At 41.0% G+C, this 24,665-nt stretch overlaps 4 protein-coding genes, 1 long non-coding RNA gene and 1 pseudogene across 8 annotated transcripts in view; 4 read left to right on the top strand and 2 right to left on the bottom strand.

The window, feature by feature from the left end:
* Positions 1-1,435: 1,435 nt before the first annotated feature.
* Positions 1,436-22,416, bottom strand: LOC124406339 (protein fem-1 homolog C). 4 transcript variants are annotated; one of them, XM_046881732.1, is made up of 10 exons: positions 22,291-22,416; positions 21,851-21,927; positions 21,317-21,781; positions 20,361-20,669; positions 19,905-20,268; positions 19,751-19,811; positions 19,464-19,646; positions 18,919-19,164; positions 2,269-2,394; positions 1,436-1,720 (listed from the first exon to the last, which is right to left on the bottom strand). In XM_046881732.1, exons 3-10 carry the CDS (start codon positions 21,753-21,755, stop codon positions 1,499-1,501), a joined length of 1,950 nt encoding a protein of 649 aa, XP_046737688.1. In that variant the 5' UTR covers positions 21,756-21,781; positions 21,851-21,927; positions 22,291-22,416; the 3' UTR covers positions 1,436-1,498. The 4 variants fall into 4 exon arrangements, 3 of the variants coding, with proteins under 3 accessions (XP_046737688.1, XP_046737686.1, XP_046737685.1); XM_046881730.1 differs by lacking the exon at positions 22,291-22,416 and adding an exon at positions 22,203-22,226; XR_006929209.1 differs by lacking the exon at positions 22,291-22,416 and adding an exon at positions 1,858-1,945 and having other exon boundaries at positions 1,595-1,720; positions 21,851-22,242.
* Positions 6,368-9,357, top strand: LOC124406357. Its single transcript, XM_046881750.1, has 2 exons — positions 6,368-6,381; positions 8,663-9,357. The coding sequence occupies exon 2, from the start codon at positions 8,701-8,703 to the stop codon at positions 9,268-9,270; it is 570 nt and encodes a 189-aa protein (XP_046737706.1). The 5' UTR covers positions 6,368-6,381; positions 8,663-8,700; the 3' UTR covers positions 9,271-9,357.
* On the top strand, positions 11,717-13,855 carry LOC124406359 (annotated as a pseudogene).
* On the top strand, positions 14,727-16,580 carry LOC124406340. Its single transcript, XM_046881733.1, has 2 exons — positions 14,727-15,828; positions 15,890-16,580. Exons 1-2 carry the CDS (start codon positions 14,852-14,854, stop codon positions 16,569-16,571), a joined length of 1,659 nt encoding a protein of 552 aa, XP_046737689.1. The 5' UTR covers positions 14,727-14,851; the 3' UTR covers positions 16,572-16,580.
* LOC124406360 overlaps positions 22,028-24,665 on the top strand; it is a 14,815-nt gene continuing 12,177 nt past the window's right edge. The window contains exons 1-2 of the long non-coding RNA XR_006929211.1: positions 22,028-22,039; positions 23,666-23,668. This is a non-coding gene — a long non-coding RNA (uncharacterized LOC124406360). The remainder of the gene's footprint in view (positions 22,040-23,665; positions 23,669-24,665) is intronic.
* LOC124406341 (WD repeat-containing protein WRAP73-like) overlaps positions 23,737-24,665 on the bottom strand; it is a 9,672-nt gene continuing 8,743 nt past the window's right edge. Inside the window, exons 6-8 of the mRNA XM_046881734.1 lie at positions 24,417-24,573; positions 24,096-24,305; positions 23,737-23,976 (exon numbers count right to left, since the gene is read on the bottom strand). Of these exons, the coding sequence (XP_046737690.1) occupies positions 23,771-23,976; positions 24,096-24,305; positions 24,417-24,573 (573 nt within the window). The 3' untranslated portion in view covers positions 23,737-23,770. The remainder of the gene's footprint in view (positions 23,977-24,095; positions 24,306-24,416; positions 24,574-24,665) is intronic.

Below are 24,665 nucleotides of genomic sequence, written 5' to 3'. Positions count from 1 at the left end.
TATTATGATGTATATTAGGGTGGCGCAAAAAAAAAACGACTATTTTTTTTGAGTCTCGTGTGACAAAATGTTAGTTTTTGATGTTTTAAGAGCCCACTCCAAAGAACAGTTCAAAAAAAAATTTTTAAGAGGTCGCTCCAAATTTTTTAAAACTAACAATTTAATTTAATAAATATATATATACACGTTCTTTTTCATTCACTTTTCGTCTTAGCGTATTGGTATTACATGCAATGATTGATTCAATCGAATTTGTGTTTATACAATATAATATGAGTAACATTAGCGTTAAAACTCTTGACGACTATTTTTTGTTGAAGAATTAGCGTAGTTAAAATTCACAAAAATTCAAATATTCATTAGATATCAGAATATCTGTATATTTTTAACTTTTTCTCAGGATTTACCGATATTTTTACCGCATATAAGCAAATTAATTGAACGGCTTTATTAGTAGAAAAACTAACAAAAAAACTGAATTTCTTCAAATACGTTAACTCTGCAATTGTTTATTTCTTTGTAAAGAAAGATTTTATGAGATAGAAAATTTTCACTTCAATGAGTGAGACGTTCTCCTCGATCAATGACGACCAAATTATTACACAATATAAATTGTATATTGATTGATCGTTTATTAACCAAATAAATACATCACATCTATCTACATACGAGGAAAGAATTGGCAAGAATCTTTTTTATGTACCTCCACGCCTAAAATCTACACGTATTTGTTATCAGTTTCAACTTTGCAATTATATATCATAGCTGCAGCCATTATGTATATTTTATCATCGTTTCAATCGAATAAATTCAAGATCGAATTCAGCGTGAGTGATTTTAAAATAAGAATTATTACCTACACATATCACGTTCGTCAATATACTTTTGTACTCAGGGATAATTTTTTTTTATTTTTTTTTTTTTTTTTTCATATAATATACATAAATACAGAGAAAAAAAAATGTCGTCAATATGCGTGTACCGTTGAAAAAGTCAACGAAAAGGAAAAAGACAAAGAGTAATAAGAATCAAAACCAGTTGTCGAATTATTTTATTTATTCCAGCTTGAGAACCTGTTTTTTTTTTTTTTTTGAGTTGTAACTAAAAAAAAAAAAATCAAAAACAGAAGACACAAAATGCCTGGTTTCTACTTCGTATTTCTTCTCTTCCAATATATTCGAATATTTTCAATGAATACATATGTACATGCAACTAAATCGAGATTATCCTTATTTTTCAATAAAGCGATTCTAATCCTTTCATCGTGTAAAAAGCGATGAGTTCTTTGGATGAAATCGAAATCATGCCTGAATTTTTATAATATTGTTATATTTTTATTTCAAGATAATTTATTTAGAGTGCCTAATGTCACGCTCAGTATATTCTTGAGGTATGTTGCTTGTTCCTTCATAACCGCATGGTTGAATTCATTTTCAGCGTCTTACTTCAGGCTCACATCAGTTCATTAATTAAAACGCGACTAGAAACGTTAAGATTTCTATTCCTTATGGAATTCCAAAAATCTGTGAAGTGTCCTCGGCACCTCGGTGCAATGTATCGCATACTTGCAAACAATTTGTGCAGCGAGGCACTTCAGAGTTATGTAATTAACCAAGTTCACACTGTTGTGAGGATTTAGGGATATCAGACGGGCTGGAGTGTCGCCAGACTTGTTGGGCATGTCCAAATGCGCTCCGTAGTCGAGGAGGAGTTTGATCAGCTGGAAGGAGAAAATTAAACCATTATGATATCGCCGTTACAACCAATTGACGCTCGACGTAATTCCCGAATCGAAAAGCATTTGACTTTAGACTCGAAGAATAAAGAAAAAGCAAAAACAAAACAAATCATGATTACCTTCGGAAATTCCATATAATCTGCAATTATCTTACTTTGGAGTATAAAAAATTAGTATTCATCTGTTTTTTCCTCATACCCCGATTTTCTGTGATTGGAATGTTCGGATTAAAAAGAAAAGATACAAATCCAGGTACGAATATTTTTTTTTTATGTAAATTTTGTTTATCTTCTTAACTAATATCAATGAGTCAGCAGAATATTTTCATTCGGACGAAATTAGTTGAAAACCTCTGCTAAGTTGCGAAATTTCACATACCTACTTCGAGTATGGTAAAATGTTGAGAAACTGATGAAATCTATTCTCATAATTAGTGTACTTACCGATTGAGTAATGAGAATATACTAATAATTACATTATAATTGATTATGACAACCGTATTACTAACGAATTGATAATTAATTACTCACCGGGTTTGAAAAGTTGTAGGCATTACTAGCAACGTGAAGGGGAGTTGACCGAAATTCGTTTCTGACGTTAACGTGGGCTCCGCATAACAGAAGAAGCCTGATTACTTCGAAGTGTGGGAATATCATCTGAAACAAGAATAATTCAAACGTCGTGAGATTTCCCACTTAAAAAAAAAAAAAAAAAAAAAAACGTTGAAAATGAAAAAAGCGGATCTTAGCTTAAAGTCATCGACATTGGCCTCATAGATCCTACTCAGAGTAACAGCATAAGTCATGATTAAATGCGCTGCGTAGACGCGAAACTGCCGGGAAGTTTGCTCAAAATATTGAAAGCAATGCATATCTCAGTCCGGTTATGCAGATATCTCGTAGGTATGAGATCAGCTGAGGAAAACCCGGACGGCCATCTTGGCTCGAGCGTGTTGCCTGAGCGCGCGATACTTACGCGCGAACACATGTGAACCGCTCGAAAACTGGTATTTAAGAGTGAAGTTAGCAGAGAGAAGGACGGAGTACATCTCAGGGCTGAGCGTCAGAATTTTGCAGAAAGCAGTCACGCCGTGACGAGAGAAGTGCCAGACGCTCAGGATGCTGGCCATTTTCGTACTGTGCGGTTTGATAGCAGCGTCGCCATCTTGGTGCCTGGATGACGATTGGGACCCGGAAAGAAACGAGTTGCTTACGAGTGACCTGGGACGACGAACGGAGGAGTTGCTGAACTGCTTCATGCAGCTGGACAGATCACTAGCTGACAAATGGAATTCACGTTACAAGCTTAACGATGATTTGGTGATAGCGAGTAAGGGTGCGGTGGGACCGGAAGCGAGGGAACGAATGCCGACAAGTGAGCTGAAAGGCTGCATGGGGAACCTGACAATCGGACTGAAGAATCCAGGGTTAGCGAAGTGCCTGAAGGACCTTATAAGCACCGAGCTGGAGAACGAGTCGATCATTTCGTCTGCTGCACTCTTCGACGAAACCCTACCGGTCCAATTCCGAGCCTTCCTCAACTACCAGGAACTACTCGATGTGCTCTCAGAGGGTAAAATCCGAATGTGGATTATGCCGGAGTTTCGACCGATCCAAAACACGGTGAAACAACTTGTAGATCGCGACTACAGCGGCGCTGACAAGGCCTTTCTGATCGATCAGGCCTGCGAATGGCGCGACCTCGCCGAGCTCGAGAAGCGTCAGGAGGACTGGGACCAAATGCTTGAGGAGTTTAAGGCTCAGGTTCTTCGCTCGGTTTCGATCCAGGTGGCGCATGCTGTCTTTGGCGCCAAGGATCTGAAGCCAGGCACGTGGGTCACGGTGTACAGACGTTGGCTCCCGGTCAGAGCGAAGAACCTTAAGGATCTGAAGTCCATTATGGGTGACCTTGTACCTGGCACATTCACCACCGAGCATCTCTGCAAGTATGCAACCATTCTGGCGAAGTTCTTCGCCGAGGAAGAGATCACGGTTCTATTAGCCGAGAGGGTTTCTCCTCTCCATTTGGTCACCACTGACTTCAACGACAACAGCTGGCTCAGGGAACTCGAGATCTGTTCCAACGGCGAGTCCAAGGAGTGCCTTGATTTCAGGCGGTTCAGGCATTCCTTCCAGCCTCAGCTACGGTGTATAGAGACTTTCGGAGAGTTGATGTCCAACCACTTCTTGTACTCGATTGTTAAGCGATACGTTCAACCTCAGAACTCTCTCACTTATCCCGAAATCGTCTGCAAGAACGCACCCACCAGTACACCGGAGCACATGGCTATTAGGTACTGCAGATGCGCTGGTAGCTTCTGTACCATCGATGATGTCGGAGAGCTCAAGGCCAGCATGTACAAACTCGTGAACGGCAAGGTTGTATTGAAGACACCGTGAAGAAGACGGAAGAATATGATGTGTCGGTTGACTAAACTCGATATCGAGTGATAAGCTTGTCGAGAATTCACTTGAATTCATCAAGTCTGTAAGAATCGTGAACCGGTTTGAAGGATGAGAAATCGTATGGTGATGACGTATAAGAACGAACTATGTATGTTATAATAAATTATTATTCATAAATGGTTTTCTTCTTTCATTCGAATTATGTACTTCGGTTACTGTAGGACGGAAGAAGGGTTCTTTGAGCACCTTCACAACAACAATGGAGACTACGTAGAAGAGCAACTCTGTTTCTAGTATATAAAGTATATAATTTATAAAAATTATCTACGCAAGTTTTTCAAGGGTGGGAAAAATCTGAGAATAAAAAAACTGTGCCTTTCGTATAATCACGTGACATTTCATTAATCATTAGGATAGATATTTCTATACCAACAAGCAACCGTTCATCAGAGAGTCAAATGATAAAGAGAAAATTAATAATTATGTTTTGTAATATGTGGACAGATCCTATAGTCATGATGACAGTTATTATTAATGAATTCAAACTCGATTCTAAGCTTCATTTTGATTACCTTAAGTTAAAAATAGCGAAAATCAAACAAAAATAAGTAAATAAATAAACTGGCAGAGTAAGTATGTTTTCTTAACCCTTTTTTATACCATGAATAATTTATCTAGCTAGAGACTGTCGATAATAAAAGGTCTTTAACTTTGGTACACACGCATTAAATACTGTCGAAGGTCAATCTTAGTCATTGAGCAAGCCGGGACCGGTTTGACAGGTAAACTACCTGCGATCAATAAAAACAGTGTATTTATACGGAGACTGAAACTGAGTGGTTTGAAAAAAGATACGTTCGTATTATCGAAAAATTTCAGAGTAATTCTTCGGCTGTTTGTCAGTTGTGTCTCTGTCTTAATGTGATACTATTAGAAAACGCTTTATACAGGATAAGATAAGGCAAGTATCTCAAGCACGCGAACGACTGTTTATGACAAACTACTGACGTAAGATTTGAATAGTGATAATAATCAAAAAAGATTCTGAAAAATTCGTCAACTGTGCGTTAGGTTTGAAATGTGACGTCGTTAGTCTTAAATTTTTTGTCAGAGTAATTTCAAACGAGTTACAAGTAACTGACGAACGTTTGCAAACTCCATTAGTCGACATGCGCGGATAACTTGTTCTCGTAAAAACGAATAAAGCCAAGGTTGCCAACGTCGTTTTGTTACTACATAACCAAGGTTTTTAATTTTTGTAGATACAAAACGTGTATTTTGGGGGGGGGTCCCAATTACTATAGTGTTGCATAATTGTAAAATAACGCGAAATAACGTAACACACGCGAAAAAAATGGTTGAAAGTTGGCTATCAGCCTGGTTGTACAATGTACATACTAGTTTGGTTTTATCCCGCCGCAGGCCGCTTATAAAGTGACAATCCCAAAGTTAAAATCCTTAAATTCCACCAGAATCGAGGCGATCGACACTCTTGGTATGGCATCGCTATGCAGTTGATCCTGCTTCTGGTTATTTTTTACACAGCCGTGCATGTCTCCCCACAAAATTGAGAAAATACAAAACTTCAACGAAGAGTATTTCTTCGGACTCCAGCGCGGATACTTCGAGGACTTGAAGTTCCTGAAGAGGATCAACGAACTTCTGGCGTCCAAGTGTAACGGCGAACTGGACAAAATATTGGTCGAAAATCTTAACAGTAAAGAGCTAGAGTATCAGACATACGATAACGGTAAGTGTGGTATAAAGTACGAAGAAGCATCAAATGACGTGATGTTGTTCTCATAAAGACACGAGGAGGAGTGGCTCTTGGAAAGCGGATCGACTTCGATGACAATAGAGTTGTTCTTGCAGAAACTGCTTCCGGATATTGTGCCAAAGATGAGCCAGAGCGAGGTAAACAGCGTGAATAGAATTTTCGAGTACCTCATTAAACGGAAGCCGTACAGGAGGACATGGTTGTCAGATATTTGGAATCATCGCGCCATGAACAGGTTCCGTTCCGCAAGTTCGTCGGCTGGGATGACTTCGTGGAAATGATGTTTCAAAGTAGGACTCCGGATGCTTTGGACAGGGAGGAATGAAACGTTTTCGAACGCAGTAGAGAATCTTGGAGGACAAACCGAAACAGGTTCAACCCCACATTCACAATCAAGCAGGAATGCGATTGGAAGAATGCCAGAGCATCGCGTGAGGCGCAAAATGACGACACGAGGTTCGCGGAGTTCACACGTCAAATACGAGACTGTGAACCAAAAATTAGGGTATCAAATGGTTAGGAAGTGGTCTATGAACGACACGTTGTCTCAGTCTCAGCACCAAGCTTGGGTCAAGGCCAAAAAAAAGATGATGTTGGACATCAACGACGAGGTTGCGAAGCTACTTGCTCGAAAAAAAATGGACACCGGCTGTGTGAGCGTGCCACTAAATTAGCTTACGAACTCTCACTAAAGCAGAAGTACATTCTTTTTGCGGAATGCATCTACTTACCGATGATTGTTGCAGCCAAGGAGGGCGCGGAAAAATGTAGAAAGTTGGAATTGAGGCTAGAGAGAATGAAAGATTTTCATCAAACAGAGGTCAAGATCCTTGGCGAACAATTCAAGAATGCAACAATGTGTTTCGAGGCATTCGTACACCTTGTGGAAAATCATCACCGACTTGACATCGCCATGGCTGTTAGCGACGAGCATCATTACAAGTATCCTCTATTTTTTTTTTGCAAAAATGAGTTGGACAATTTAGACACTATTGCAACGTACTTTTGCAAATGCATTGGAACGTTCTGCACCACTCAAGGCATGGCTCATATTTCCGATGATCGGTATATCCTGCTTCGAGAATGGGACGAAACTTTTAAAGTCATTCTAAACCGACCTATAAAAATTGATTGAGATGCAATTACGTAATGATATGATCCCTGAACCCAACCGATTCTTAAATAATTTTTTCAGTTTAACATCATAGTTTCATTGATCAGTTTTTATGTAATATCGTAAGACTTGAACGACGCCTTTAGCACTTCATACGTTATGATTATACAAAACTATGTGATGTATTAAATTTGGTGTGGATGTATATTAAGAAAAAAGATAAAAATCAAAGAAAACATGTTGTCATGAAATTTAAAGAATCAACAACGCATTCGTTGTTCTATTCACACAAACTTCACCCAATAATTGCTCTGAAGTAAGCATCTTGATTTTTATCTTGTTAATAAATTATTTAGTAAATGCGTACGACTGTTATTGTTATATTCGCTGTCCGATTTTACTGACGTAACATTTTCTTCTTTCATTTATTATTTTCTTCAATCCGAAACTAAAATTTTCTTTATCTAGGTAAGTAGTTATAACCGATAAAAATCTGTGAACTGCACAAAACATCATTCATGCACACAGCAGTGTTTTGAAGGTAGCCTATAACCAACCAGTTTTCGGAAATTTGTTGGAACAAAATAAAGCATGAGAAATTCGTGGAATTTGAAAAAAAATTATCCTCAACAGTACCGTTATGTTAATGATGAACAAAATTTATATCGCGAACTTTGAGCAACGGATTGTTCCTGTTGGGACTAGGGGAACCTGTTATGCCCCCTCTCCAACTGTTAAATTAAGTATAAAGAAGCAGCGGAAAGGCATAAATACCATTCAATCCAAGGAAAGTCTAAGTCGCGTATATAATTTGTGCATATAAGACATGCGCAGTTAAACAACTCCTGGATCAGTGTCGTCATGAACGTGATCCTGTTTTTCGTTCTCCTTTATACTGGAGTGCACGGCCTCCAGAGGAGTCAAGCAAATTTTAAAGAACCAGCAGCCTTCAACGAAGAGTATTTTTATGCACTTCAGCATCGACACGTTGAAGAGTGGAAGTGCCTGCAGAGGGTTGCCAACTTCCTAACGTCGAAATGGAACAACGGATTGGAAAAAGTATCAGACAATGGTTCGCTGGTGAAGCGACAAGACGGTAAGTTGAAAAATATGGGATAAAGCACTGAATCCTTCTTAGGATTCTTGCTTTTATTATCACTCTTATGGATACCTAATTACAGAGAGATATAATACCGACGAAGAAGAATGGCTACTAGAGGCAGGATCGACATCGAATACCATACAGTCGTGCGTTCTCGACATAATGCAGTCAGGCGTAATGACGACGATGAATGAGGAAGACTTAAAGTGCTTTGACGTAATCCTCAGAAACTACGTCATGGAAGAAGCGGCACAGGAGAAAACGTTCAATAGATTTTTGGAATCGTCGCTCCAAGAGCAGCCTCCGTTCCGTAGGTTCGTCAACTTCGTCGAGTTGGTGGAGTTGCTGTTCCAGTCGAAAGAACCGAACGCTCTTAACGATATAGAAAAAAAAGTTTTCGATCAGAGTAAGAAGTACCTGAGAACAAACGAGGATGAATTCGATCGAATATACATAATAGAACAGGAATGCGAATGGAAGAATGCCAAAGCATTGCGTGAGGCTCCAGACGACGACGCGATGTGGACGGAATTCGCACGTCAAGTAAGAGACTCCGTGAACCAGATGGTAGGGAATATAATTCTGAGACACTGGAATTCGAATTCCACTCTGAACCGATATCGGTACAAGACCTGGGTGGATGCCAGAAGTAACATGACGATGGAAATCGATGAAGAAATCGCGAGAATACGTGTAGAAAATAAAGATCCTCAGTGGCTCTGCGTATCGGCATCAAGGTTCGCTTGGGAATTGTCAAGATTGCAGGGATCCATACTTGTCGATCGATTCAGCCACGATCGACCGTCGATCGAACTTCTCGCCAACGACGATGTGCACAAAAGTCAGAAAATGTGTTTTGAGGCATTAACACACGCTGTGGAACACAATCATCAGCTAAACATCACACTGGCAGTCGTCGACGAGATCTATAACTATCCCCAATTGTACTGCAAGAATGATATTGAAAATGTCGGCCATATTGTTCCAATCTTTTGCAAATGCAATGGCACAATATGCGCTACGCACTCCATCCCTCATGTATACTGGCACAATTATACTTTGGTTCAAGAAGAAAATGGAACGTACAAAGTCACGTGTGATTATTCCCCTAAGGATGGCTGGCTATGGACGTGACAAAGTCACGTGATTATATATTTGTCAAAAATTTTCAGATTGTGGTATAATGTTATTGTATGTTTATTAAAAAAAATTTTATGATGCTATATTAATAAATTTTATGTTGGATTTATGACTGACGTTTATTCAAAAAATCGCAGAAGCAATAATACATTCGTTCGTTTCTCCAATATATATTCGATCACCTTCAATAAAAGCAGAAAAATTGATAACTTTGAGGATGTCGAAGTTGAATACAATCATAAACGTTTTTCGCGATTACCTCGACGATCACACAGATAACGTATCACGTTAATCGATCTAACCTCGAGTAGCAATCTTAAAGACACACGCAGTGAAAAGTGTGTAGAAATTTAAAAAAATCAGACGAGGACGCGCAAAGATGATGCGTAACACACTTTTTTACATACCGAAGGAAGTTCGTGTGGCGTACGTAAGCATGATTAATACCCTTACCGTTATTCAAGATTAAAAAAAATTACGTATCCGTTACAAGGATAATCAAAGAACTAATCCGAGATCTAGCAATACACAAACCAATGAATATTTATCAGGAAGAAAAAGATACTCAGTGTCAAATGCACAGCAGATTGTATCGCGTAATCAGATGTTCACAAGAAATCGAATGCTTTTCAGGTGCACAACCCCAAGAGGGGGGAGAGTTCACTTATATATTAGCCGCCATCCAACAGTCTGTACATCTGCAGGATGTATACCAATCAGTGCTCGATCATGAAGCTAATTTTATTAACACTATTTGTTCTAACCGTAAAAATCCACTGCGAAATAAAAGATTTCGCCGACATATCAGCTGCCGCGAAAGGTTACGTGAGAAAACTGCAGACGCAGTATAAGCACGAGTTTTACTGCCTGGAACGATTCGACCACATACTCGCTTCCGGATGGGGTGCAAGAATGGCGAAAATCACCCGAAAGGACCCAATTCAGATGCACATGTGGCCTGCCTGGATTGACGAGAATCCTACGAAGTCCATTTCCAAAGATGCTCTACGACAGTGGCTGATGGAGAGCAGTTCACCAGGGAGAAAGATCAACACGTGCATGCGACAGTTGGTAAAGAAAGTCACCCAGCAGTTGAGGAAGGGAGACATCAACTGTCTGGATAATCTGCTCTCGCGACACGTAAAAATGGAAGATGAACTAGAAAGGAACTTCACGGGTTCCCTAAGCAACACTTCCAGCGATCAGCTCCTCTTCAGAAGCTTCATAACGTTCCACGAGCTCGTGGAACTGATGTTCCAGAACCGAACCATGAAGAACTTGACGCGAGCCGAGAAGATACTCCATGAAAACGCGAAGCACCTCTTGTCGACGGAAAAGGAAATGAACCAAAGATTTTTGACAGTACGACGGAATCGGTGCGACTGGAAGAACGCGATGGCTCTGCGGGCGGCCCGAAACCCGAGGTCAAAGTTCCGAGAGTTTGCATCACAAGTTCGAAGATCGCTGAACGAAATGCTGGGCAAGTCCGTGCTGGACAACGAAGCAGTAATTTCTCAAGAGAACATTGAAGAATGGCTTCGAAGCAGAAAAGCGACGAAGCTGCTATTGGCCGAAGAGATTGGAAAGCTTTGGACCCTGAAGAGAGGTACTAAGTGGCTATGCGAGTACGCGACTAAACTGGCAGGCGACTACTTCAGGTCGGAATCATTCAGTCTCAGTAAAAATGTGACGAACCTTCGAGTGCGATCGAAGACTGGTACGATAGCTGATGGAGTCAGAAGGATCCAAACGGTGTTGAAAGAACATCGCCGAGACATTCGCCAAGTGACCATGAACTCGCTTGCGACGAAACTAGACCGGGATTCCCAGTGTCTGGATGGGTTATTCCTGATGATCCAGCACCACCACCGTCTCATGATGGCCTCGGTATTCACGGAGTCTCGATACACGTATCCAGATGTATTCTGCAGGACGTCGAGCCCTGATTTGGGAAGCGTATCTTCTCACATTTGCAACTGCAGTGGAAGTTTCTGCACCGTTATTGACTTGCCAACGCTACCGGCGGACGATTACAGGTTAGCACAAGATCGGAATGGTGTTTACCACGTCGTCAGCAGGGAAGAGTGGCGAAAAGGAAAAGAGAGATTGGTAGGTGTAGCTGGATACCGAGAGCATCGAGGTCCTCGTTACTTTGGGGTCAAGGACTGGCGAACACTTCGACAAATCTTCTTAAATCTTCGACGAAAAGTGTGATGGTGAATTAGTCAATGTTAGGTGTATACGACTAAGGCTTAATGAGCACAGTTCAGAGTGGCTTATGTCATACATTTGTCTTTTATATCTGTTCTCTGGGCGACACAGTGGTGAACAACATGGATTCGAGCGTAAAAACAAGAAACCGTAAATAGCGTATTAAATTGGGACTTACATAATATAACGTGTATATAAAGTACTGTCCAAAAACAGAAAACCAAGGATATACGAGTATGCACGGATATATTAAGCATCTGAAATGTAGTTATCCCAGTTCGGTAGAGTCCATAAAGCGATCAGTCAAGCTCGAAACTTTGCTTGTGAATGTTGGGAATTCCCACATGTAACAGGTTCAAAACTGATAATAAGAATATTGAAGACGACAAGATTTTTCTCTTTTTTCTCTTTTGAGAAGTAAAAGAAATAATAAACGTGGAATATTTACAATCACTGTTGATGCGGTGAGTTCTAGCCGCATCGTCTCCGACACCTTCACCTTTTTTCCCTTTGAAACTGGTTTAATACATCCAAGCATAAATTACCGTAGGCTAGGTACATAACCGGTGTAATCTAAAGATATACTGGAGTCGAGCCAGATCCTTGCCGAGACGATGAAGTCTGCCTTGTTCTTGTTCGTCTGTTACAATGTCGCGGTTGCGCAAGAAGAAAATTGGGAACTACCAGCCTTCAATGAGATGTACCTCACATCTCTGCAGCGTAAATACTACCGGGATCTGAACTGCCTGAAGAGGGTCGACGAGATCTTGGAATCGAAGTGGAGCAGCGAGTTGGACAAAATATCGACCCAGGATCTGGGCCACGTTGAACCGGAAAGTAACTTCCAGGCACCATCCAAGCCCAAGTTCAACACCGATGAAGAAGAGTGGCTGATGGACGGAGGATCGACTTCAAGGCAATTAGACACCTGCATTCGGGGTCTGGTGCCGGGCATCGTGCAGTTCATGAACCAAGAGGAGATAAATTGTCTGAACTCAATCTTCGCGTACCACATTGAGGAAGAAATAGTACACGAGGAGATGTTTAAGGAGTTCCTAAAGACTTCAACCCGCAAGCAGCTTCCATTCCGCAGGTTCCTCAGCTTCACCCAGTTCGTGGAGTTGATGTATCAGAGCAGAACACCGGACGCACTTAACAGCCTGGAGAGAACAGTCTACGAACACGCGGAGAGCTTTCTCACGACCGAGCAGGACAGGGTGGATCCTTACTACATAATGGAGCAGGAGTGTGAATGGAAGAACGCCAAGGCGCTGCGCGAAGCTTCGAACGGCAACGCGAAGTTCAGAGAATTCGTGCGGCAGGTGCGAGACTCGGTAAATCAGCAGTTGGCCAATCGAGTGTTGAAGGATTGGAACCTGAACTCAACCTTGCCAAGAAATAAGTACCAAGCTTGGGTCGCAGCTAGGAAAAGGATGATTCCAGAGATCAACGCGGAAGTGGCGAAGTTGCGGACCCAGAAGAAGGACGCTCAGTGGCTCTGCGAGAGGGCGACAACCCTGGCTTACAAGTTCTCGGACGAACAGGGGGACATCCTTCTGGGAGATAACAACTCTCGTGTCTCTCTAAGGATTACCAAGGTCGAGGAAAAGGCTAGAGGGATCGAAAAAGCTCTTGAGAAGTTCAAGGACTTTCGTCATCCCGTGGTCAAGACCCTCGCTGATCGGTACCAGAACGGAACAAGGTGCGTCAGCTCTTTCGTGCACGCCGTACAGAACCATCACCGGTTTGACATCGCGTTGGCTTTCGTTGACGGGCGATATATCTATCCACAATTCTTCTGCAAGGATAAGAACCTCAACTTGGGACTTATTGCAACCAGACTCTGCAATTGTGTTGGCAGCTTCTGCGTAGCTCACGGTCTCGCCGCTCTATTTGCTGAAGAATATGCCCTCATTCAGGCTCCTGATGGAACCTTCAAAGTCGTCCAGAGTGGTCTTAAAAGCAGAAAGAAGGTCCAGCCCTGGAGTAAAGACTAGCTAATCGCTGGCTCGCGCGGTAAAAAAAGCGAAATCAACTCAAGAGTATCTTCATTTCTTCGCTTCAAGTAGAAATACGATTTAGCCGGTTCTTTGACATTTAGAGAAACTAGGGACAGACATGTTTATAAAGGTTAACATCACGTTATCGCCATTGATTTATCTATTATAACACTGGTCAGAACGTTTTTTTTTTTTGGCATTAATTAAACTATACATATTTTGTATTTTACATGTATAAGTATCAACAGAAAAGTATTAAAAATATAATTTCATCACATCGAGGTGTCTAAATATACGACGAAGTATATATTTGACATTATCATTAACGCTTTATCGCGTAAAACTATTCCAACTTTCCTAAACGAACGATTCACGATGTACCCTTAATCTCTATACATTTGGCAGAATATTTTCAGAGCATAGACTGTTTACTTCGAATTCATTGATTTTCAAAATTTGCGATAAAAAATAGATATCAAGAAAAATGGTCAACGGAAATGCTCGCAGATTTTTGTTGAACGTCAAAACGAGATTATACATGATATAAGAGAAAAGCAAAAGGTATCAAAAAGTCGACAAAATAATTCAGCAAAAATTAGATTTTTTTAAATTTTTACGCACTTTTATTGTTTTAATGATGAGATTTTTCTGAGAAAATAGTCGTTTGTTTTTTATTTTTACAGCATTATTTTAACTATTTTCGTACCAAGGTATAGAAAAAACATTTATGAAGCAAGGCAAAAATATATGTTTTTGTTTTATTGACCAGTTTAACGATAAGAAAAAATACATTACGCATGAAATGTGTCATTGATTCAAGGTATTCCTTGTCTACTTTTTAGAATATTGGTAAAAAGATGAATAGGTGATAATTTTTTTTAACAGTGAACCAGAAGTATCCCGAGAATAACCTATTTTGCATATTAACTACTTAAATCCTAAGAGTTATTAATATTCTTCTCATCGATTTGTCCAGCCGTTATGATCGCAACGCGTGATAATAAAATATCTGACGTCACTAGCTGAAAAATGGATAATCGTTTTGTAAGTTGTACGCAGAACCATCCGCGAGTCTCTGCGTGGTGAGGAAAAGGTGAAGATGCGCAGTTTCTAGTTTTTTAATAACCACTCTCGCGGAAACTGGTTCCGTGGACAGGGTGACCTTTGTCTGAACAGTACAACAGGGTTTCGGCAAAAAGTAAAATTCATCTCGGCGTATAAATTTAAGGATCTTAATTCGACCGTAGCTAGTACTCCACGAGGTTCTGTATCGCGTCAACGTGTGAACAAGGTGATCAGCACAGACGCGGTTTTTTGCTTTTTTACTTTCTTCGCAAAGTCGAATTCGACTCTACGAGAGTAGAATGCATCTCCACGTGGTGTTTATGACCTGCGCAGTGGTGGTTGCTGTGAGCAGTCACTGTGACTGCGATTGTCCCTCGTTTAACCCGGGTTGGGATGATGACTATCAGCCGGATTTTCGACCACCAACGAACCATAGACCACCACCTAGCACTTGGACGCGGACAACGACTCCAACCACCAAAAAACCGCCTCGCACTACGACGTTGAGACCGACGCCAACCACCAACAAGCCAGTACAGCCGACGGTGGTTTCGAGGTTCCAAGTAGAAGGGGTGGACCTGACCACGATACAGCAGGGGCAAGTTAACGAGCTGTACTGCCTCGTGGTGCTGGACAACCTGATATCTAAACAATGGCAGGAGGAGATCGACAGACTATCTATAAACGATTTGGGAAATTTCTCGACCGTAGCGGCGGTGCCGGTGTTCAAGAACCTCTACAGCAACCCACAGTCCGAGTGGTTACTGGACGAGGGGATGGCTCTGAACAAGCTCGACAAGTGCGTCAGGAATTTAGTGAGCATGGTTGCGCCGAAGATGGACTCCGAGGAGATAGAGTGTCTTAATAGAATGTACCCGAAGTACCTGGTGAAGGAAAACAGGACCGCGATGCTCATGGAACAGTTCATACAGGAATCCTCGCGCGAACAGCTCCCCTTCAAATCGTTCTACACTTACCGCGAAATTACCGAACTCCTATTCCAGAACACGAATCCCGACGCCCTCGACGAGGACCTGCGAGCGATATACGAGGATATGACAGATCTGTATATCAAGACTGAGGAGGACAAGAACATGAAGTTATTCATAATCGAACAGGAGTGCGAGTTCAGGAACGCGAGGGTACTCAGAGAAGTGGGAATTGAGAATGCAAGGTACGAAAAATTCGGGGAACTGGTCAAGTCTCACGTAGACACTTATCTCGTTGCCGAAATACTCCAGATGTGGGTGCCTGGTTCGATAATCCCGGAATACAGGTGAGTACAGCGCGTCAATCGAAGTTTTAAATCGCTTCTTAATGTCTCGTTTAATTACCAGGTACAACTTGTGGAACAAAGCAAGGAGCCGTATGGAGAAGATGATCTTGGACAAGATAAATAATCTTAAGAGAGAGAAACGGGATGCTCAATCACTTTGCACACACGCTGCGGAATTCGCGTACGATTTCTACGTAGAGCAGAAAGATATCATATTTGACAAAATGCCGAAGACTTCACTGTCGTTTGAACTCGAAGCGAGCAAGAAGTATTCGTACATTGTGGCACTGGAAGAGGTTCTCAAGGCGAAAAATGACTACCGTCTACCCGGGGTTCAGCCTATAGTGGCTAACTACAAAGCGGGTTCTTATTGCCTGACCAACTTCGTTCGGATGATAGAAAATCACCAGCGTTACATGATGGCCGTCGCATTCGTCGGCACCCAGCTGCCCTACGGATACGCGTACTGCAACGTCAAAGAAATGTCGTCTGGTTTAGTCCAGCCGAGATACTGCAAGTGTCAGGGGACGTTTTGTGAAAAATTTGGAGTCGCCACTGTCAGGGCTGAACGATTCCAGCTCAACCTGCTTCCGGACAACACTTATGCTGTAATAAAAAACTCTTCCTACCACTATAACCGCGAAGATCTACTCATCAGAACTGCCAACAGCAGAATAGCTCACCAAAAATTCAGTACTTGGTGGTACCGACACCAGAAGAATCCCCCGAAACTCAACATTTAAGCTATACGCATTGCTTTTAACCAGATCATTAACGAAATATAGATTCTTTTAGTGATTATGCACAGTCGACGAATGAGAAGAAGTTATTTTTTAATTTGTTGAAAAAAATGACCAACGTTGATCTGGAGTATAGAAAATTTGTAAACAAATTTTATGAAAACATTTTATACATAACTATTGGCGTAAATAAAGTATAGTTTACTGTACATATTTCTATTATACGTTTCTGTAATTCCTAAAATTCAGGTATTATAGCTTGATAAGTAACACATGGAGATTTGAACGAGGCATAAGCGTATATATCTATTTAAATAATCATAATTAGCCGATCACTAAATAAGAGTAACGCACAGTTTTTCACCGAGTTTCGTAAATTAGCTCAAACCACTTTAATCCCGGGCCAACTAACCACTTTTTGAGTAGGTTTGTTGATTTCGAATATGGACACGGTGTAGTCACCGATGTCATTTTTCTTCAGTATAAACCTCTCGGCATAAAGTACATCAATGTCATGACGGACGCAAAATGTGCCGACGCATTTGCAATACATGGGTGCCAATAGACCAAGATTTAAATTCATTTCCCTGCAGTAAATCTGAGGAAAGGAAAATCCCTTTCCGGTAAAAAATTGAGCCAACTCGTAACGTTGTTGATTAAACATCATGAGATGAACCGACGAGGGACATCGCATCTCGATCTCGAATCTATCTGCCAATTTTTTGAAGTCATCTTGTCTTGTGTCGTTCAGATTTTCCAGGTGTTTTTCAATCGATCTAGCCTTATTCTCAAACGATTCCACCGTCAGGTCACCGTAGGAGCCATAAATAAAGTCCGGAAAAAGAATATCCCTTTGTTCCCTGGCGAATTTATTCGCAATTTCACTCGCGTATTCACAGAGCCATTGAGTATCGTTCTTCGGAGATTTCTTCAGCTTTTCAACGATACTGTCCACCTCAGCGATCATCGCTTTCCTCGCTTTCAACCAGTCTAAAAGATTCTCCCGTGTTATATTACGGCGAAGGTTGATATTTCCGACAATTTCGTTGCCCAGCTGTTGGTTAACCATCCGCAATGTCTGGTTTTTGAACAATTCAAGAACGACGCGTTCAGCGTCCTTGGCCTCTTGGTACTGCCTCAAATCATCCCAGTCGCATTCTTGTCTCAATATCCACACCCTTTCATTTTTATCTTCGTCAGTTGGAACAAAGGACTTCATATGAACATAAGTGTTGTTCTCATGAGCTGTAAGATTGTCGCAGAAGCTTCGGTTTTGGAAAACTAAATCCTCGAGGTCGGTGAAGCTCAAGAATTCACGAAACGGAAGCGGCCTTTCGTCGTTCACCAACTTCTCGATGTCCTCGATGTATTCTTCTTGACGATCAAATAAACGCTTGAAAAATTCGCTCGAACAGCCCAGCGTTTTATTGTCCATCAGATGGGATGCTGCCTTGTACAATCCGTCAATGCATGTCCGCAATTTTGAGATCGGCTTGGGATCCTCCATCAGCCATTCTTGTGTCTGAAAGTCGTACTTCGGTTTGCTCGGTGCCTTGAACTTCTCCCGAAATATCGGTATCTCACCGACGTCACTAATGTCCGTATCGTTCAATTCAATGTTCCAAGACTTCAACCAATATTCGTCAAACTTCCCGATGCACAGTCGTTCCTGCAGTTGGCTATCTTGTAGATTCACAAAGTTCTCTAGGTTTACCGCGAACTGGTCGTCGGCTAGTACGCAAAGTCCAAGCACACTGTATCCGATTAGACCCAGAATAACGGACGGGAAAATATTCATTATGAGGTTTGATTTCGTCTAGGAAATACGCTCGACATAAGGCGGATAAGAACTCGTGATCACCTGTAGTCGTAGGTGAGCACCTTTTGAGTTAGTTCTCCGTTTATATTCACCTTTTATGCCAACGATTAAAATAGAGAAACCAGTTATAATGAGATGATATGCGATATACAAGTAAAAAAAACTGAGGTAGACTGATGGTGGGTAATGCTATACCTCGCCCAATAGCCTAAAGGCTGTATCAATTATCGTGCGCAATAAAAATAATTAAAACTCACGTCAGTTGACTTTTTTTTTAATGATTTCTCTTGACAACTACCTAGTGGTATAAATTAAGTCATATAATTTCCATATGGAATAGATGAACACGGTATTCGTACCTATAAATTTATATGCTCAAAACTCACTATAGGAGCGAATTTTATAGAGAGATGATAGAGAAATAAATGAATCTCAGAAACGTGGAACAACGACTTGATGGTACGAAAAAGGGAAACATTTGTCTCGGAGAGTTTGACGGGAACAATTGACTGATTGAAGAGTTTTACTCACCTGTATGTCATCGCTGGGAAAGTAGCTAGATCTGATAGTGTTCAATCTTGATGCGCAGAGATGAAGGAGAGAATCTCCCGTGGAAGCGGATCTCGGACTTTGCCTGACCAGATTGCAGACCAGTAATTGAGCTTGTGCTTTCTCACTTTCGGTTCGTGCTGTTTCGACCAGGAGGTATATGAGGTGGGTAACGCATTTTAGAATATGGTCGTAGCTGTCCTGCTGCCTTTTGTGAACTGGACGGATCTGCATTGATAATTTAACAATAATAACAAGTGGGATAGGGTTTATAATGCGAGAGAAAACGAAAGACAATAGAAATTTCACAATGTTAATAACTGTAATCTTTGGACAACTGATGTGTCTCCAATTATTGCTTCGTTAAGCTATTTTTCCAGTATTTTGATGGAGTAAGAATTCAAATTGTCTGTATCTATTTATATTTCTCCAAAGATATTGTCTCATGTGAATTACATTTCGAATGGCTGATGGACCTTACTCAAAGATTGCACTAACAAATTTCTCTGTTAACCATTATATCTTACTTCTAATAGCTGCCTTGCTTCTGTAAGTGGAGTAGCCAAGAGATGAAAGATTGCTTCAACGTCACTAAATTCTGGCTTTCTTTTCTCCGGCATTCTATCATCATATTCTATCTTCTTTTCGTTAATATCCACCATTAGCTTAACTAGAGCTTGCGCAATGAAACAGGTATCGCTGCACAGTATCTGTACGATGATAAAAACGTAATATTAATTAGGAGGCTCTCCTTTATTCTCCTCAATCAGAATATCAACTGCAATTATAACGATATATAAGAAAGAACACTTACAGAATCTTTTTCTACCCGAATCTTGAGTGCTCGCCTCCACAGATCGATGCATCTTTGATGTCTGTAACACGGATGGTTATTATATTCTAGGCTTGAACATGAATTGCTTTAATATAAAGAAAAAATTAATAAAGAAAATTAATTTAATTCACACCTCAGAGAGTCCGCGTAAGAGGCACCTCTATAAATCAATCTAAACAGTGTGTCTTTGTGATGAGATCCAAGTATTCTTTCGCAAACTAAAAGACTCTGTATTCTGATAGCGTCGACATCCAAGGCGATAGCATCAAGCTCTTCTACAGTAGTAAATTCTGTCGCGTTCCCAAAACACTCCTGTTTAGGTACGACAGGTCGTTTGGGCAGTGGCTCATTGTTTACTGTGTAAGCATTTCTTATCGCTAGAGCTACTCGCCAGTATTTAATAGTTGAATGAGGGGCGTTATCCTCTTCCAAAAACGTCGAACCCATCAACTCATGCGCATCCGCTAATCTTTCTGGCGAGTAGGTGATGTTTTCGACTATAACAATGCAGAAATAAGGAAACGTTAACGGAGCTCATTTATTTCTCTTTCCATCCTTGAATTACCGCAGTCTTCCCATTAACACTTACTAAGGTAATCAAAAATTTGGGTAGATCCCTTCAAGCAAGCTATTTGAAGGGCGTCATCATTATCGCTAGATCGTATAGTCGGATCAGCATTGTGATCAAGTAAGAGTTTGGCCGTGGCAAATCTGTGTTCTTGGATGGCGTAGTGCAAGGCAGTCTTATTCTGTACATCCCTAGCATTGACATCGGCTTTGTTTTGCAACAGAAACTTGCACAATTCGTAACTCTGCACAGAATTTATTAAACAAGTACCGCCGTTGTAGTTAGCCCTGAATATATCGGCCCCTTTTTCCACAAGATACATGACGATATCTGCAAAAAATTTGTAAAATATGTATATCTCTGTTTTTCGTCCTACACAGAGAGAAAAATCAAGCTTTGAAACAATGAACCTTCATGCTTTCGGACCTTGTAATTTTTACATGCTTTCAAAGCATGAATTTCACGAGTTCAACCGGTGAATTCATCGTTTAGAAGCAAGACTCTATTCACGGGATAGAAGGAGGAGATCCATGCTTTAGCCGCATGGACTTCGTGGTCCAAAAGCATGGAATCTATCGTTCGAACGCTCGGAATGATTCAAGCCTCCAAACCATGAACTCCACCGCTTGAAACTGTGAATCTCGAGCGTTCCCCCTCCCTGCTCTAGCGGCTTATTAATACTCGAGACCAAGAGATTCACAGTTTAGAACCGTGAAAGTCTTGCTTTCGGACCGTGAGCTACTGCAAGCTTCTGCCCGGTGGTATTCATGGTCCTAAACGACGAGGTTCTTGCTGCAAAAGCATGAGTTTCATGCGTTTCGAGCAGAACACATTCCAAGCTTTAGAAGGTTGAATTCATCCTTTAAAAGGATGGTCTCTCCAAGCCTTCAAAGCTTGAGATGCTTCCATTGTTTCAAAGCTTGATTTTTCTCTCTGTGTATCTATATAAAACGATTTCTTGAAATTTTATAAATTACGTGGGTGTGTCATGAAGCAGGCCGACCTAACAGGCGTTGAACCAGTATCGGAAACAGCGTCGATCTCTGCCCCATGGGAGACGAGACATTCGATGACCCGCAACCTACCAGAAACGGCAGCGCACCACAAAGGAGTTACGCAATGAACAGATCTGTCATCAGGTACTTCGTACAGGCCACGCTGTTCAATGTCAGCTTTGCAAACAGTTATCAGATACTCGACTATCTCTACGTTGCCTCTCCTGCAGGCGATAAACAACGGCGCACATCCATCCTTCTGCCGGCATACTATATTCTTCCGTATCTTCGACTGATACTTTTCCAGATGATTTCGCAGGCCATACGAGAGCCGCGCTCCTGGCGCCGCACACTTGCATTCTTGTATCAGATCATTGAACAGATCTGAGATCCTCTCCTCCTGATGACAGTACCTCCACATTTCACTATCGATTCACGATGTCTTCTCTGTGAAAAATCACGACTTTGATTTTACAATTGTAGGAGTTTAAGAAAAATAACAAAAGAAAGCCTCACCTTATCTTCTTCGACAGTCAAGCTGGCGGGACAAACACAATAGAAACCCGCACCTCCGACCTTCGCGGTGTTTTATTCTGTTTAAAGGTATTATAATTAACCGTGTATTATTATATTTAGAACAACGGTATAACTATACTTGGCACATAACCTTCAAAACAACTAGTAGCTATTTTAATCGCGTATCAAGTGCGAGCGACTGCATTTTATACTGTCTTTGTTCGTTTATTTGTGTCTAGTCCACCTGACACTTGACAATGAAATTCAGGTAAGCTTTCGAGAAAACTGAACAAATTATTAAAACGTTAATCGTCCGAAAGTTGCAATAGGTTCAACATTAAAACAATTTTACCAATGGCTGGACATCGGAGAAAATAAGTAAGGTTTGTTGTTTTCACCGCGAGACAATAAACTTATCCGCTCGTAGCATACTCCATTACTTTTGCGAAACGGAACGCATTTATTCGGCTCGGTAAATAACAAGCATGACAGGTGGAAATTAGAATCATAACACAGATGTAGAGAAATCTATCCGCCATCACAGGCTGCTCAGCTGATTCTGATGATGGCCGGTCGTTGTGACCACTTATGACTAGGTTCGGAATCTTGGAGCATATACTACTGAAGGGAGCTACACATACAATCGACCTCGCGAAAAATTCAGACGAGATGATAAGAGAGAGAGAGAGACGTATTTTAGTATTACTCCATCTCTCTCACTCTGCATTTGATTGGCTGAGCGAAAACGTATTAGCCAATCACGTGTAGAGCGAGAGAAACAGATTATAACCAACATATACCTTTTTCTCTCTTACATTTCTGCGCTAGACTTTCTGCACGGAGAGAAAAATTAAGCTTTGAAACGATGGAAACATCTCAAGCTTTGAAGGCTTGGAAAGACCATCCTTTTAAAGGATGAATTCAACCTTCTAAAGCTTGGAATGTGTTCTGCTCGAAACGCATGAAACTCATGCTTTTGCAGCAAGAACCTTGTCGTTTAGGACCATGAATACCACCGGGCAGAAGCTTGCAGTAGCTCACGGTCCGAAAGCAAGACTTTCACGGTTCTAAACTGTGAATCTCTTGGTCTCGAGTGTTAATAAGCCGCTAGAGCAGGGAGGGGGAACGCTCGAGATTCACAGTTTCAAGCGGCGGAGTTCATGGTTTGGAGGCTTGAATCATTCCGAGCGTTTGAACGATAGACTCCATGCTTTCGGACCACAAAGTCCATGCGGCTAACGCATGGATCACCTCCTTCTAACCCGTGAATAGAGTCTTGCTTTTAAACGATGAATTCACCGGTTAAACTCGTGAAATTCATGCTTTAAAAGCATGTACAAATTACAAGGTCCGAAAGCATGAAAGTTCATCGTTTCAAAGCTTGATTTTTCTCTCCGTGTGTATACGCGAAACTTGCGCGAAACTACCTCCAGTAGTACATGTAATACAGTATAATATACTTTCAGCTCGAAATATAATGAATCTTTAGTCAACGCCACAATGATCAACAAAGAGTAACGACCTGTGCATTCGTCACTGCACAAATGCCGCAACGCGGTGAGATTCGCATATTGGCGAAGCCGCTGATTTTGACTGTTAGTCAACGGAACAAAATTTATTTTTGGAATTTTATTGTTCAAATCATCGCTTCTGGAGATTGGAATTATAAAAAATTGCGGGATAATATCTTGAACATTTGTTATACCGAGTTCTGCAATACCGAACAATGAGATCATAATTACATTCGAATATTAAATGCAAACCCCTGTACCATTTTCTTTGTTGAACGACTTTGATTAGATTTGAAAATCGAAGACGGTAAAAAAACGTAGAATAGCCTTTTTAGATAGATATTTTTGATGAGATTGTGAATAAGCCATAGACGCCAAATAACGAACAGAATGAAATGAATTATTAAAATTAATCGCAAGATTGCGTGAGATAGATAGCAGCCTTGTTATAACCGCACAGAACTGCGATTTTGCCGTGCGGATGCCATCGAGCGTCGGCAACTGATATTCCTTTAGGCGTCGGTACACAAGCGGCAGAATCGGGTGACCATTCGAAAATGTTCGAACTCTCGGTAAATGCTAGTAAACTAGTACCTGTGGGATTCCATAGTACACCTGAAAATTAAAAAATTTAGCACTACACTTTCTATCGAAAAATTTTCTCTGAACATGAGATATATTGTAAAAATATACTGTTGCACACGTGATAGCAGGCAGCAATATTTCTAGCTTACTAGTTATCGCGTTATGCAATATGAGATAGTCAGTGGTGTCCGACAGTATGTTCCAGATCCACAATGTCGTGGGATACGCCTGATGTCTCGTAGCCAAGTATCTGCCACAAGCGCTGAACTCAAGAATATCTATTTCAGGCACTGAATTTCCGCTAATTAAGTCTCTTTTCACTACCGGGAGACTTATAGGTCGTGCAATCACCTCTTCCACTGTAAAAAAAATTTCAGTGATATATTATCTGTACGTACAAAATATTGAAGTGCCAACTAACTTTCAACAGTGTGTTCTGCAACATATTTTATTTTATTTAATAGACGTACTGATGTGCCGATTGTGCAGCGAAGGTTGCTTGTTGGAATCCTTAACTTGCATAACACATTCTTTGTACACTTTAGTACGATAGTTATTCTCCCGTATTATTGGGTCGTGGTAAAGCAACAACAAAGGCTTCCAGGTCAAATAATTCAACAGAACAACCTGAAAAAGGTAAAGCAAATTGCAGTAAATATAATTCTTAAGTGACATTATCACTGTCATGGCGTAGCGGCGGAATTTTATTACAGTCTCTA

The sequence above is a fragment of the Diprion similis genome, chromosome 5 (genome assembly GCF_021155765.1).
Source record: "Diprion similis isolate iyDipSimi1 chromosome 5, iyDipSimi1.1, whole genome shotgun sequence".
NCBI lineage: Eukaryota > Metazoa > Arthropoda > Insecta > Hymenoptera > Diprionidae > Diprion > Diprion similis.
Note: the sequence above shows the minus strand (reverse complement) of the source record. Positions and strands in the feature narration are given on the sequence as shown.